The sequence below is a fragment of the Agelaius tricolor genome, unplaced genomic scaffold (assembly GCF_023055355.1).
Source record: "Agelaius tricolor isolate 1412-34295 unplaced genomic scaffold, bAgeTri1.0.p SCAF_4, whole genome shotgun sequence".
In the NCBI taxonomy this organism is placed as follows: Eukaryota; Metazoa; Chordata; class Aves; order Passeriformes; family Icteridae; genus Agelaius; species Agelaius tricolor.
Genome location: NW_027269264.1, coordinates 50,913,582 through 50,929,658, shown reverse-complemented (window position 1 = coordinate 50,929,658; position 16,077 = coordinate 50,913,582). Strand labels below are relative to the sequence as shown.

Sequence of the window (16,077 nt, the reverse complement as noted above, 5' to 3'; positions counted from 1 at the left end):
AACAGAACATCAGCCCATGATCTCCCTATGCACCAGCTCTTTATATGAACTAATTCCCTCCAATTTGCCTGAGAACAAACATTGCAACTGAGCTCAAATACTTGGCATCCCAATCCACTGACTGCTTGGGTGCCGACCATATGTGAAAAAACAACACTCTCATAAAAATTGTATTCCAGTACCCAACTGCTGTAAAACTTCTCACTTGGTGCTCCAGCGTGGAAAGACTGGGACTATCTGTCACTCTGTTCCATTTCCAGGTGTGCTGAACTCTCTGGGGTAATATTTAAATCAGCTGAGATTTCATACATCAAAGATGAGGATACATAATTCAAGAGGAGCCACCGAGATAAAACAGTAGCTGTAAAAAATACAGCGTGTTGGTGGTGCCTGGTTTAGCATGTCAAAGAGGGGCCACGGCTGGCAAGGAGCCGCACGCCGCCGGCACCGAGCAGGTCATGTGGCAGAGCAGGCACAGCCTCTGTCAGCTTCACAGGGACACAGCCACCGAGCAGGTCTGGCACTGTGCAAGTACCGGGTTGCAAGGCACCCTACAGAAAAAAACAGCAGTGAGGCACGGAGCACAAGGCGCTCAGGCCCGGTGTCCCTTGGCTATAGTCATCACACGCTAACAACCTCTTTCAAAAACTTTACACAGGTGGTAGGTGTCCCACTGAGATAAATTACCTACTTTCAGCTGCTGAACAGATGGGCAGGGAAGTGAAATTTTAGTTTGTTCATTCCCAGCAGTAACTAGCAAAGATGATCTCGGCTGCTGCAGGATTACTTTCCGATAACCACACACCTGCGAACAGTCCATGATTCTGTTAGAAACTACATAAGGTCATTAATACACTACAAAATAAGGCAGGGCACTTAACGGCTCAAGAAACTGATGTTAAGTCTCTCATTCCCATATCCTTCAGAATATACTCTAGGCTGAGTGCAGCCAGAAAGTGTACAGAGAGGGACCTCAACAGGCAGAAGAAATGGGCTCACAAGCATCTCACAGCCTGCAACAACAGGAAATGCCTGGTCCTGTACTTGGGGAGGAATAACCCCAGCACATGGCAGGTTTGACTGGCTGGAAGGCAGCTTTGCAGAAGGATCTGGATACTTGTTGTTGTGATACACAAAAAACCCTGAATAGAAGCCAGCAAAGGCCAGAACTGCTGGAAGGTTGAGGGGGTTGATCTTCCTCCTCAACTCAGCACCAGTGGGACACAGCTGGAGTGCTGTGCCCTGTGCTGGACTCTCCAGTGTAAGAGACATGGACCCAATGAAGATGATTAAGGCTTTGATGTATCTGACACAAAAGTAAAATGTGAGAAAGCTGGGACTGTTCAACCTGGAGCAAATGCAGCTCAGGGTGATCTTACCAAAGGGGATAAATACTTGATATGGCAAGGAAAGAAGCTGGAGCCAGGCTCTTCCCCGAGTGCCCAGTGAAAGGACAAGAGGTAACGGGCACAAATTGAAATACAGGAAATTCCATTCAAATGGAAGTAAAAAAGTTTCCTGGCTGTGTAGGTGGTTGAACATTGGCACAGACTGCCCAAAGAGGTTGTTCGTCAACATAGACCAAGGACTGGATGCTCACCTACCACCCATGCAGGTCAGGCATCACATAAACAGGGCAGTTTAAAATACCAATCAATGCCTGCAAACCAGGAATCTCCAGAAACAAATCAAAACATGAGCCAAGAACTTGTGCTCAGAACTTCTGTAGAGAAGTCTACAACTCATGAAAACCAGGATTATGGGAAACCTGATGATACATTTGAACAAGTCACTTCAACAAGTGACAACTTATACTTCACCAAGTCACAACTATTCACATGCAAATATGTTGCAGTGTAGCCCACACTCTGTAGGTATTTTTTTTCTTTTTTAATAAGACTGTCATAGCCACACTGTAAAAAACTTAACAAAAACAGTTTTACTATCTTCCCATTAAGCTTGCAAATATTTTCCTGGCAGAAGTCCTGAGCTAACTTTACAGCAAGATCTCTCAAAGGAAACAGAACTTTAAAAAAAAAGCCTCAAAAAACTACACTACAAAATGAATGTGACCCAGGGACTTACCCTTCTATGCAACAACACGATCAGAGTGCACAGAGACAGTGAAGTCCGCAGGGCGTGAAATTAAAATTTTCACACAGATACAATGAAGTAATGATACAATGTTACAACCTTGGCACAAAAATCTTCTGGTTTGAGTAAAGTCAGTGTCATGTGATGTTACAGTTTGTGCACTGGTAGAAAGAGTCTGCTGCTAAAAAGTTCATAACAAAACAGAAGAGGCAAAAGCAAGAAAATTGTACAGCTAATTACAACAGACCTGTACATTCTAGTGATCCAGACATCTCTTAAGATGCTCATCACAGTCAAATCAGGCTGTCAGTGCAGGCTGAGTTAAGAAAACACACTTATCTTTCATGTCTAGAAATCTAGATGCTGAGAGGCCATTAGGAGATAAGAAAAAGATTGGCAAGGAAGGAGGGAGAAAACAACTCTTTATGGGGTCAGTTTGTTCCCTACAAACGAGGTAGATATACAGGTTCAAAATTCCAAGCATATGGATAAGAACAGGGATGCACAGAGCAATTAACAGAGTCAAGCAGAAGCTGGGATGAGCAGCAGCTGGAGCACTGTTAAAGTCCTTCTAGGAATTGCTTCACCTGCTACAGTAAAAAGAAAAGGCTATGCTGGAAGAACACTGGCTCCTAAGCAAGGACAAGGTCATCGGAATAAGAGAGGAGCTGGAAAAGCTCTGGGCAGAAGCAGGCACAGGGGCACAGACACTTTAGAAGATTGTGCCACATCACAGTGGCCACCTGCAAAGCAAGCAACCTTTGTAGTGCAGATACACCAACACAGTCCCACGGGGATTCACCAGATACTCTGCAGAGAGCATGAAGCTTTATTTCTCAGAGTATGGAAAAGTCTCTCATAAATCATAATGCTGCTTGTACATTAGGATGTTTCACAGAGACCCAACAGACTGACAGACATGTCTTCTATAAAATACATTTACAGGCCAGAATTCTGTGGGGGAAGAATTGGAATTCAGTAATACTGCTCATTTCAAACCACACCATTTTGTGATCACAGCCACAGAAGTTAATGCATGCAAGAACTATTGGCAATGTATTTCCAGTAACCCTTCTGGAAATACAACAGAGAAAGTCAGTCTAACAGTGCAAAGGTCATTCCTTACAAGACAAGTTTCTCATCCTACTGATCCAAGACAGTACACAAAGAGAAACATACAGCCAAATGTGACTTAATAAAAACTTCAAGTCTTCAGCTTATTAATTTTTTTTTAATTTTTCTCATTTCATTCCAGTGATTTCATTAGGTTAGACTTCTTCATCTTTATTATAAAATAATCAGAACTGAAATGTTTCAATAAACCCAATTTCTGTTTTAAGCAGTAAAAGATGATTCAACGCAGATGAAGCAAAAACGAAAGTTAAAAGTACAATGGCATTAGAGGCTTTGAGAATATACTTTAAAAGATGTTAAATATATAAATTATATATTAGTACTCTAGAATTTCTTTGATTGTTTTTTACATTAAAAAAAAGAACTGTATCAACAATTTTTTTTTAATAGAATAATAGAATAGTTTGGGTCATAAGGGACTTTTAAAGGTCATCCAGTCCAATCCCTTGTAATAAGCAGGGACATATTAAACTAGGTAATTTTCACTATGTTCTCTAGCAGTTTGGAACAAAGCAAAATACTTCAAAACTTACAGGTAGGAAGAAACAAAGGTGAAAAACAACATTTAAGTCACCACCATTAAAACAGAGAGTGCTAACTTAGTACAGGGCAGACACAAAGATATAATATTATTCTCAGTAAAAGTTTTAGATTTCCATCATATTTCCAAATTATTTCCCTCCCAACACACTCAGACTAAAAGAAACAATTTGTTTTTTTCCCCCTCAGAGGGCCATAAACTAAGTACCATCCCAAAAACAACACAAGACAGATCAAAATTAATGAACATGGCCCCAAGCTACTGGGGAGCTAGAAACACATTGCATGGAGCAATTTAAATATTAAATACAATCAGTATCTACAATTAAATAAATGGTGGAAAAAAAATCCAGCTAGATACTGTTTTCCTTCTCAATTATCGAAATGTTGAAAAGATAGCTTCAGTGCTCTAATCACAGGCCATCACAAAGCCAAACTTAACAATGATCAACAGCATGTGTTTTTGAAAAGGAAACGTGGCCTAGGAAGAGAAAAAAGTCACACCTGCAGTAGAAACTGGTGCACTCAGCATGAATAAAGATCTGTAACAGAGACTGTAACATCACTCTCTGTTTCCTTCAACTCTGTAGCAGAAAGCTAAAGGCATGTTACCTGCTTCAGTGTTCCCCAAAGTAAAGACAACAAAGTAAAAACATATTCAGTTCAGTAGTTCAAAATTCAATATTCTTTACACTGAAACACCCCCATTACTTTCCCTAAACAAATGTGGAAGATACCTTGGCTCTTTCATTACTCTACCCAGGAAAAATCAGGGCCCAAATCTTCTGTTATGATGTCCTACTGAACTCATGACAGATACGTAACATGGTAAGATTGAAACACAAGCCCAGATATTGGGTTTTTCCCAATCACAAATGTCTCAACAAGGATAATAAGAGATAACAGCTATTTAAAAATAGATAACTATTTAAAAATCATTATTATAATACATATATTAAGAATGACTTTAAAAAGCTTTATGAATTAGAAGAAATGACAATAAAAATCTTGAAATATGTGGCATTTAGAAACACAATAATGATAAAAGGTCAGGATACAAGCTCACTGCTGGTTTCTGTCTTCACTTATATCATCTGAATGTGCCATCTCACAACTCTGTCTGATGCCTACCAGTTTCTCCCGTAGACAAGAAAATAAAGAATTGTTCCCTATTCATTTTCTGCATGTCGCTTTTGATTTTATAAAATTCTGATAGTATCCAAAACTTAGCCACCTCTTTTCCAAGCTGAAGAGTCCTAGTTGTACTGTTCATTCCATAAAATCTCTCTCACACCTGGGAGCAATTCATTGCACTACCCAGATGTGACAACCAACACACAGTAACCACTATTGAGGAAAAATTTGCTACAACAGTCTTTCATTTCAGAAGTGGAAACAATAGAAAAATGAGAAAGCTTGTAAAAAATAATAGTCATACTAGGGCTCCAAAAATGGAAATTCAACCTATGGAGAAAGAACCAGTTTAAGGTTTAAACAGTAAACTGTCATCCAGTCCAGTCTAAATGAAGAAAATTGAACAAACTGCTAGCTCAAGGGAAGGAAAAAAAAATACCATAAACCCACAACCAAAAATCCCCACAAAATCAAACGCCACAAACGACCAAAGACTAAGGGTTATTCTGCTGAAAACATTAGGTCCAGTAACAAATCCCAGTTTTAAGTATATAAAATATAGAAAGTTTAAGTTAAAGCTAGAAGGAAATGAAGTTACAAAGGAACAGGATGATAAAGCTACAGCAGAAAAACTCCATTAAATGGAAGATACATTCACCATGTAGGAACTTAGGAACTTTCTGAAGCTACAGCGGACACAGTAGAAGACCTGTTTGAAGATGAAATGTCTTGCTAATAAATTACAAGAACAAATCAAAATGAATGAGCACTAATGAATTGCTGGAATCAGCTGGTACTCACTGAAACTTCTGAAGGAGCTCAGGTATGAAATAGTTGAACTATCAACTGTAGCTTGTAACTAATTGCCTAAAACTGCTTCAGTTCTGAGCAAATGCAGGATTTTTTTTTAAGTGATCTGAAAAGATGCAGAAATCTACAAATGAAGATGTCTAACCTTTAGAACAAGCAGATTGATAGAAATTATAATAAGGAATTAATAAACTCAACATATTGGCAGAGACTAAATATAAAGTCTTCATTCACTGGGGACCTCTACAAGATTCATAAGATTATTATGCATCTAAACAAGAAAAATATAGTTTATGTAGTCTATCTGGAGTTCCAAAAGTCCTCCAACAAATCTATTACCAAAGATTTAAAAGCTGACATAAACTAAGAGAAAAATCCATTAATGTATAGATAACTGGCTAAAACCCAGGAAATTAAGAGAAAACATTAAAACTGGTCTGCTATAAAGTGGCCAGAGAGGTCACCAGTGGAGCTCACACAAATTTGTGAGGGCCTGAACTCTTTAATGCATTCACAAGTGGCCTAGAGAAAGGACAAATAAGGAAGAGACATTTGCTGATAATACTATGCTATTCATGGTAGCTCAAAGAAAAGCTAAATGAGCTTCATAGAGACAGAAAACTAGAATATAACAAAGGCTTAAAAAATATATTAAAATGGGACAAATGGAAATGGGACAAATCAGGGACTATAAAGCAAGAACTGGTTACTGTCCTTAAGTGACAGAGAGGCAGGAATGTATTTTTGAAGCAGGAAACTCATCAGCTGGAAATAGCTATCAAATACCTGACAGAGCTGTGTCTGCCTGCTGAGACCATCTCCTGGTGCACAGCACATCTGATGGGCAGGGATGGGACAATTGTGGTGCCAGGCCCTGCTCAGACCAAAAAATCATTGCAGTACCATAGTACCCGATTTCAAGTTACAGGGCGTCAGCAGGTCACAACAGTTCAGAACAGGACTCTCCAAAGCAGCCAAACTTCCATCACCACAATTTTTATTGAAAATGTTACTACATCACAAGCTCATGTACTGCTGAAATAGATGCTGCATGCTCAGAAACAGGCATATACACACCCTGTCCCACAGTGGAGGGCTTTTACATCCTTGATGCCTAAGCCCTTCAATTCACAGTGAAAACATTAAAAGTATATTAATAATCAGGGCACTGACCATGCAGCAGCACATAGGTTAACCCTGCATTTGCCTCCAAACCATAATGAAAATATGAATAATTCCACATATTCAGCTACAAGAGGGATAAGGTGTCAGTGTCTGTTACTCCACACTTATTTTACAGCTCATGGGATAACAGGTATGACCAAAAGGATATTTAGCTGGTTCTAAAATAAATTAGTGAGGGTAACTAGCTCAGTTTTTTCAAGATAAACAAGACAAATTCCACCCTAACTATACCATCATCACAGTTAAAGATCATTACTGCATGGATCAGCCAAGCACAAAGATGTGCTGTGGCAAGATCCTGCCCTGAGGAGTTTACAGCCTGAAAGGCCCAGGAAAGTGAAGGACAGAAGAAAAAGGGAATTTATTAAGCATAAGCAATATGGTGGAAGGATGGCAGAGACATCTTTTGGGACAAAGGCTTCTTAAAGTAAGATGCAATTATCCTGTATATGTTATTCATCTATTCCTCTCATCTCAAAAATAAAACAAATTTCCAGAAAACAAGAGGAAATGTCTCAGAAACATGAGAAGAGAAATTACTACAGTACTAGGAACAGAAGAGTTGCTTAGAGAACCATGAAGACAGGAATCAAGACTGATCTTACCTTGCCATGCTCTGTAGAAATTGCCATCACAGTAGTTCTAAAAAAGTTTTTAGAAGTAAGAACACTCAAGGTATCCGTGCAGGAAAAAGAGACAGTAACTTTTTTTTTTTTTTTTTGACAAAGGAGTAGAGAAAAATACAGAGGAACCTTAAAATATTTTGAGGCTGTTTTCATTGCTGTGGTTACAAATGCAAACAGGAATCACATCCAAAGAATCAACATTCTCTTAAGATTTGATGTGGTATTTGAGAACCTGCAAATGCACATGGGGAAAAATTGTAAAAAAATAGTAATTAAAATAGCAATGAAAATGATGCAAAGAGTTAACTCCGTTTCATAACATGATTTGTACTCTATTTTCCTTTGCTTATTATTACTTTCAAACTACAGTCAAGTTATTGTCATACCACTGAATGATGGAAACCTTGCCAACTACTTCAAAACTGACACATTTTCTGTTGCACTGAGCATTCCCAGAAGACATTTCCCCTCATTTTAATACAAAATCTTGTCAGATCCATGGAGCTGAAAAAAAAATGTGTAAAGGATATGTAGCTGTAATAGACCTCCCCCAACTAGTCGGGTTTGGAATAAAAGGCTATCAAAAAAGACTCAAAGATCCAGTGCTAGATTAATGCAAATATCTGCTTGTTTGCAAGTGTACTTTTTGATTAAACTGGCATACATCAAGTACAATTAGAAGGGTTATTTATAACTAAGAAATACATAATTCTGCATTTTAATGAGGGTGACAATTACAGCCAACAGTTGGTAATTAACATTAATCCTTTTGCACTGCAAATCAGAATTTCCCAATATGATTTTCATTGTCTGCAATGGACACACCGAACTGTTACTGCAAAGGAGCTATTAGGTGGGCTGCTTTGACACAAATAGGTGTTCCTGTTACACACAGTAAAGAAAGAAACCAATGATGTGTTAAATTTGATAACCTCAGATGTAAATACAGAATGTCACTTCAAAATTTACTTGATGTCTACAACACAAAATACAATCAAGGCTTATCATTTTCATGGCCGAACCCAATTCCAGGTTTCCCAAGAGCCAGGCTTCACAGGTGAAATCTGATTTCAACACAAGCTTGAAATCTCCCATTGTTAAATTTGGTTTAGATCCCAGCTCTGGGTTCACATCTGCATTTCCCCCCTGAGACTTCAAAGCTTTTAGTGGTTGTAACCGAACAGAGCAGATAAGGAGGAGCGTTTGCCCAGTCAGTATCAGCTTCCACAGCAGAACTCTGGAGCAACTACTAAAGACAGGAATAATCACTACTGAAGGCTTTGCAACTGTAGCAAAACCTTATTGCAAATTCTTTCCTTAAGCAGGTTATCAAAAAAATTTTGGTTCACAAACCCACTGAATTTTAAATCTCAGTCTTCCTAAATTGCTTTAACATATTTCCATTCCTTGAGTAAAAATTTCTCTGAAAATGAGTTCCATGTCTATAGCAAATGTTGAACTTATTAAACACTTCTCTTTCTGATATCTGTAATCTTCAAAGACATGATTTAGATTTGCTATGTGTGTCTTTCCAAAAGAAAAGGTATTTCTGTTTTAGCCTCTCAGCTGTTGCCTTTTTAAAGAGAAGCAATAGAAAACTCTTTTCATAGTGGTCTTTATTAAGAAAAGAGACCTAGCCCAAATCCTATCTGAGGCAAAGATCACAATGCAGCCAGTAAATGAAGCCTCTAGAAGACTGCTGAGGTGTTCAGCTGAGGTGTTCAACACCTGGGTCAGGCAACTGGAGGGCGATCAGTGTCAGGTACAGGTAAATGAGAAGGTAGAAAAGGAGAACTGTGAGCACTAAGCCAAGAAACCTACAATGCACTTCTTACAAAGAGCTGTAAAATTCACATTTATTTTGTAAGTATGAGATAGATGGGTTATTTCTACATATAGAGGTGCCCAACTAAAATCAAGATAAGTGATATTAATGTCCTATGGTCAGTATTATTGAACCTCGAAAGCAATAAAGTATGAGTCGATAAATATTACATTTGCAACATAGTTAACATTCTTCTACTGTCTCTGGCACTTATTACACATTGTAACCGCAAGTCTACAATACATTATTCATATTTGGGGTGTCACTGAGTGATGGATTGCTGTAAGAGAGGCTGTCCTTTAAATAAATCAACAAATAAAAATGCAAATGTTAACATTTTCAGCCACAACTTTTTCCATCTTGAATGGGGAATGAAAATTTCACATTATATCGACAGCCAGCAGAGAGAACAATTAACAACCTACACTGTGAATAAGAGAGATTAATTTGCCAATGTCTGGTTTTATCACTTGCATATGGAACTACATTGGACTTTTTGCACTGCTAGCTTTCTCAGGGAGTAGGCAAAACTTGTGTCTCCTACCACTTTCAGAAACTAACTCACCACCCTACTCCAAGCATATTTTTAATCTCTTTAAATGTTCCTAAGTAAAATCTGGAATGAAAGTTTTCTGCTCATTTTGAATCTTGAGTGGTGTCTGATCCTAAGGGTAAAAAAAACAATTCTATTTCTTTGACAGTGCTTGCTCAGATTCTACATTCTAAGGAACTTCAGAAATCGTCTTAAGTTGATATCCATATTAAAGCACCCAAAATGCAAAGACGTGAAAATCAACTACCACATAAGACAAAAGCTTGAATCTCATCACTGTCATATTTCCTAACACTCAGCACAACCGATCTATTTTAGACAATTCCAGTGTGCATTATTAAGTATACAATTCTGCACATTATATTTTACATCAGATATTAATTTGCTTAAAAGTCCCTGAGTACACATTCACCTGAGATGTGCTGGGCAATTGGGTAAATAGTTTTGTTTTTAAAATGTCCCTAAACACAAATTTACACAATACAATCTGTTTATAAGAACTCCAACAGGCCACTGTAGTCTAACAGACAATAATACAGCTCAAATACAGCATTCATATTGCAAAAACTTCTAAATCACTTCTTTTATTGGCTACAAGAAACTTCCCTCTAAGACATTCAGCAAGTATGAAAGCTTTGATCTGAAACTGCAACCAAAAACCACAGACTTAATGCTGAAATCCCTGACTATCACACAGTCCCTTAATTTACCTAACTGTTCTTGAATTCGCTTTGTCCAAAGTGAAAAACACTACAGGAGAATTATCTGTTTCCATGGTGAGCAGAACAAACTTTGCCTGTGTCTTTTTAAGTGCTTAATTTCTGCAGTGTTACAGGACTTACTGTGCCAAACTCAACGCTACGTGGGGAGAGCCTGACAATTGCAACAGGGCTGTAATCAAATTAAATGGTATTTCAGAATGTACAATTTATAACTTCCTTTTTTTTTTATTCCCCCAGAAATAGCTGAATACTTTAATTTAGTGCAGTTTCACTTCTGTATGCAATACAACATTTGTTTTGCTGAAATCAGTACCTGAGTATAGCTAAGATCTAGTTTACATAAAAATTTCATTACCAAATGAAAACATCAATATGCCAGTACTTCCCTGTGCAGCTCCCCTCCAGTCCAGCAGACACACAGACACTCTCTTCTAGGCAAACACCAGTTATGAAAAAATGTAACTGGTCACCAAAAAGGTAGCATTTAACACAATCAGAGTAACCATGCTTTAAGAACAAATCTACTCTTCCAAATTTGCCCAGCCCCAATCTTGTATGTGAATTTTCTTCCCAAATATATTGGCTTTGGTCTAGATAAATAAGCACATGGAGTAGAAGAGCTTTTCCAGACCTGCTGTGAACATAATTTGAAGGGCCTCATGTAGGTGTAGACACTTGGCTTAAGAACACTGGATAACCAAACTTGCAGTGTTTGGCCACATTATGGAAGGCAGATAGGCATGCACAGAAGCCTGACAGGTAAACAAATTCACTATTAGCCCAGCTCCAGACGCCAGATAAGGAAATGCAGGGGTTTTCTTTTTCTTTCAGAAGTATCACTGAAATAACTTTGTGCACACTCACTTTGAAAGGCTGGTCCTTCTACAGGTCTAGCACTAAAGCTCCTGAGGTTTACATCTACCTTCTAGGGACACTTATTTCTTGTTCATGACATGATTCATTCTGAGACAGAGAAGGAAGCAGGACTGCAGCAATTCTTTCCCAAGCCGGAGGTAGCTGTAACACACTGAAACCTCCAGTTGAGCCCTGCCAAGGCAGGCTATCATGCCAACACATCATCTACCTGCCATGCCTGCTTACCCAGCCAGCCCTCCCCAGAAGCTGTGCTAGCACCCTGGTGCCTCTCGCTGCCAGGGAGCTTCTGTCGCTTTCCAACACCTTCTCTCTGGCAGGCTTTGCATTGCTGCTGCTGCCGGGTGCCAGGGCTTGTGCTAGTTAAAGCTGGCACAAACACGAGTTGAATCTAGTCCTATAAATTTAAATAGTCAAAAGTAATTAGGTTTACATGTACTGCTGAATAAATAAATTTGCTCTTAGGCTAGGGCTTTGTGTTGCAAGTTTCAGATCTGTGCCAACTGTTGTGGTTAAGCTGTTAACCCCCCCAAATCACAGATCATAATGAACATGCTGACAAACCCTAACTTTAGTGGCACAAAAGCAGCAATAATTCTCAATATTGATTAATTTAGTTAGTTAAACCTGCAGTCTAAGCTTATAAGCATTCAGTGATAAATTGAGACTGACCTGCTGCCCAAGCAGGTTTTTTGATGAAGGATAGAATCAGCTTTAGGTTTCCCCAGAAATATTTGTCCATTTGCCATTTTTAATTAGAGAAGGCCAGGAGTAAGGGAAAGCACAACATGGCTGTTTAACCTAGTTAATAATACCTACAGCACCAGTGGTGAGAAAGAAAGGGAGGAAGCATGGGAGAAAGTGCCCAGAAATAGAGGATTTTTCATCAACTGGTAAAATGATACTTTAAAGATGACAGCTAATCAGACTCCTTTTACTGATCACTTTACCTAGTATGATTTCTAACAGCATATTTCAACAAATATTTTACTCCCCTCTGTGGAAAAGAATAGACCATCAATCCTCTTGAATAAAATTTCTTTTTCTGAGCAGTCTTCATATGATGTGCATAATTATATCTCCTTCTCAGTGCTTGAATGGAATCTCAACCTAGCACTATTAGACAGTATCAAGCAGTATCTTTACACACACTTTATCTGCTATGCCTGCCTTGCAGAGGTAACCATTGCTTCTAAGAGAAATGGTTAGGCAATCTTGTGGTTTCTGTTAGTTTAAACATACAGCTACTTGTGGGAAACAGCCCAATCTAACTCACTTCTTAAATCCTCCAAGAATTATCATCCCTTCCATCAGAGGAAAAAAAAAGTGTTTCCATAACAAGTAAGTACAAATCTGTCAATATTGATAATGGTTTTTCACCTATTATATATCACAAGTTCTCTCAGAAGATAGAAATAAACTGCCAGCTGCTGCCAAGAATACAGGGTTGATATCAAGCATACATTTTCCAAGTCCACTGGGCCAAGAGAAGATTAAATCTGATTCTAGCCCTCTCATCCTCCAAGAAGCATTTAACTCTTCTCATGAACAGTTGCACATTCCTGGTATGCCACTGTACTGTTATCTAACTAGTGGTATGAAATACTGCAAGTTCATATTTCAATCTGCTTTTTTCTTGCTTAACTGAAGATTTTATTATGAGAAAATGTGGGATATGATAAAGAAAAGCAGGGATTGTATGCCGTTCTTCTAGGCAGTTACCACTAGAAATGTAATCCTGCCTAAAGAAGGCAAGTTGTTTTCAGACCTTTAAGCGTAACAACAATGCTGCCTTCAGTTTTTCCATTGGAACAGAAGTGATAATGCTGCTTTTCCAGTGCATTTAGTGCAGACATATAGTATAATCAGGAATTGCTGACTTAATGTGATTTTGTTGCTTGTCATTAAACATAAAATAACTCTCATACAAAACATTTTAAAAGAAATGCCATTTGATAAAAATGGGAGTGGGGGAGGAGGCGGGCAAATGGCGAGGGATTAAAATCTTCAAGCGAATGTAAAATCCAACAGGGTTAACACTGTCCATTAAAATTATTTACAAAGGTATTTAATGTGTCAGGACTTGGAACATAAAATACTTTCTGTTCAAAATCTAAGTAAAATTAAAATGTTAGAACCTGGCATATTCTTGCTTTTTTTATTCTAACACGCAACTTAAGGCTTACTATAAATGTCAAAAGGATATGGCAGGTTTTAGTTCATATTATTCAGCGTGTGCTAATATGAAACATCATAGAAATTCAGTCACTTCCCTGCATCTGGGAGAATTTGATGGTTATGTTTGCAGAATCTTAAACCAGAGATTACCCAGCAGCTTACCGTGAAGGGTCATGCTGAATCGGTGATACGGCTGTGGTTGCAGGCACTTTGCTGCTGCCCATCAACCCAGGAGATATGGCTGCATCCTTCCTAAGTCCTGAAGTTGTCCCTGCGGAATGAAGTGAAGACAAACCAGGCATCAGAAGCTAGAGATTTTGGAATAGGTGTTTCTCAATTCTGCCTTATTACAGAACATTGGGACAAAAAACTGAAACAGTTTTTGAGTGAGAAATATACACAGAGAAATGACAGAGAGCTCATCAGTTGAGAGTACTGTGCACAGCATCCTTTTCAGGACCATACAGAATCAAATCTGTAGAATAAGACACGCTCTCCAGCACCCATCTTACTGCCCAGAGCTTGACAGACTTGCATGGTTATTATTCCTTAAGTGGCCCACAGGATTCAGCTTGTTTCACAGATGCAGTTCTCATTACATGCTTTAAAATGTTAGTTCTCCAAGTGTAAATATCACTTCAATAGTAGTTTCATTTAAATAAAATAGAACTGAGAATCCATTCCTTCTTCCCACCTCCAAATAACTCTTGAATTACAAAATAATTTAGGTTTAAAGGTGAAGTTTGGAGGTCTTGTAGTTCAATCCTCCATTCAAACAGCATCAACAGATTTCAGACACTTATCACATTAGGTGCTGAATGTCTCTCTGATAGGACCTCTGTGGGAAACTCCTCTGGTTCCACTGTTTGACCAGCCCCATAGTCAAAAATGTTTCCTGTATAGCTAATCAGAATTTTCTGAGTTGTGACTTTTCCCTGTTGTCTCTTGTGTGGCTGATGATGACTTCCAAGAAGGCTCATTCCCTCTTCTCTACACTCTCTCCTAAGGTAGCTGAAGCAAGAAGCAAGATCCATGCTGAGTTACCTCTACTTACAGCTGAATGCACCCAGCCTTCTCAGCCTCTCGCTTCAGCCCCATGGCTGTCCTGGCTGCCTCTGCCAGACTCCCTACAGCTTGTCATGTTGTCTGTGCACTGTGGAGTCCCAGATTAGACACAGCATTTTTGGGCACAGTCTCACTGAGCTAACTGGGGGGAAGTGTAATTTCAGCACTCTGATGGCCACAGCTGTATTATTATGGCCCACTAAGAGGTCCAGTTACTCCATCACACAGGCACATCACTGACTCACTGCTCTTCAGCAGGACACCCCATTCTTTTCTGGCAAAACTGCTTTCAGGATTTTTTCAGTGTCAGTTCAATCCAGCTGAAGGACACTGGCATTGCCCTCTGCTGAACCTAAAAACAGTTCTGTCAAATCCTTTTCCCAACCTGTTAAGGTCCCTTGAACACTGTGCCCTGTTCTCCAGCACATTGACTGGTTCCCCAAGCCTGCTAACTTGCTGAAGGTGCATCCTGTCATGCTGCTCAGGCTGTTTGTGTTAAGCAGCTAACCACAATGAACTGGATGCCAGCTGGACTGAAGACAACCCTTGAAGGGTGGTGGTTCAGCCAACTTTTCATTTGCTCACCTGAGAACTGAGTTCTTAGTAAGACAAATAGCATAGAGGTAAGAAAGAGGTAGAGGGAAATAGGAAAATTAGTAGCTATCTGATCTACCACATAAAAACCTGTGGATTTGGGCTTTTTTAATCTCTCCTAATTAGTTCTGTGCAATCAACATCACTTAACTGGAGTCAGTATAGGGAAAACTAAACTTATCAGCAAAAACTGAAGTCAAACCAGTGTTTAGATCCTTATGTAATCCTGTGATGGCCAAATATTTCTCAGCTCTGTGAACAGACGCATTAGCTATCAACCATTCTGAAACATGAAGCAACACGAAGTTGTAATTCCAGCCTCAGTGTAAAATGTACAAGGAATTATTCCTTGTACAAGATGTTCAAGGAATTATTTAAAACAGTGCATTGAATCTAACATTTATACAAATATATACAATTCAATAAATTCATGTTTTAAGATGCATTTTAGAGAGACTAACAAAAAAGACGTTATCACCCTGCTATAATGAACTGTGTTTCAGCACCTTTCAGTAATAAAACCTTGCCTAAGAAAGAGTTAATTATCAGTGAAGGAAGTCTGGAAATATCATGGGGATATATGCTGATTGTGTGTCCCTGGTAACTTGATAGTGTGCCAATTCATGATGAGAAGAGTGGGTATGCATATAAAGACTGGAAGGCTCTTGTTTAGAGTTTTGACTTTACAACTGAATAAGAGATATTTAGAAATCATTTTACGTGACAGTGGAATGAGGCAGCTGG

General features: G+C 38.8%; 1 protein-coding gene across 2 annotated transcripts in view; it reads right to left on the bottom strand.

Annotated features, from left to right (window-relative positions):
• KIAA1328 (KIAA1328 ortholog) overlaps positions 1–16,077 on the bottom strand; it is a 176,377-nt gene that overhangs the window by 20,578 nt on the left and 139,722 nt on the right. For both annotated transcript variants that reach the window (XM_071425768.1, XM_071425767.1), the window contains one exon: positions 13,837–13,945. In XM_071425768.1, coding sequence (XP_071281869.1) covers positions 13,837–13,945 — 109 coding nt within the window. The remainder of the gene's footprint in view (positions 1–13,836; positions 13,946–16,077) is intronic.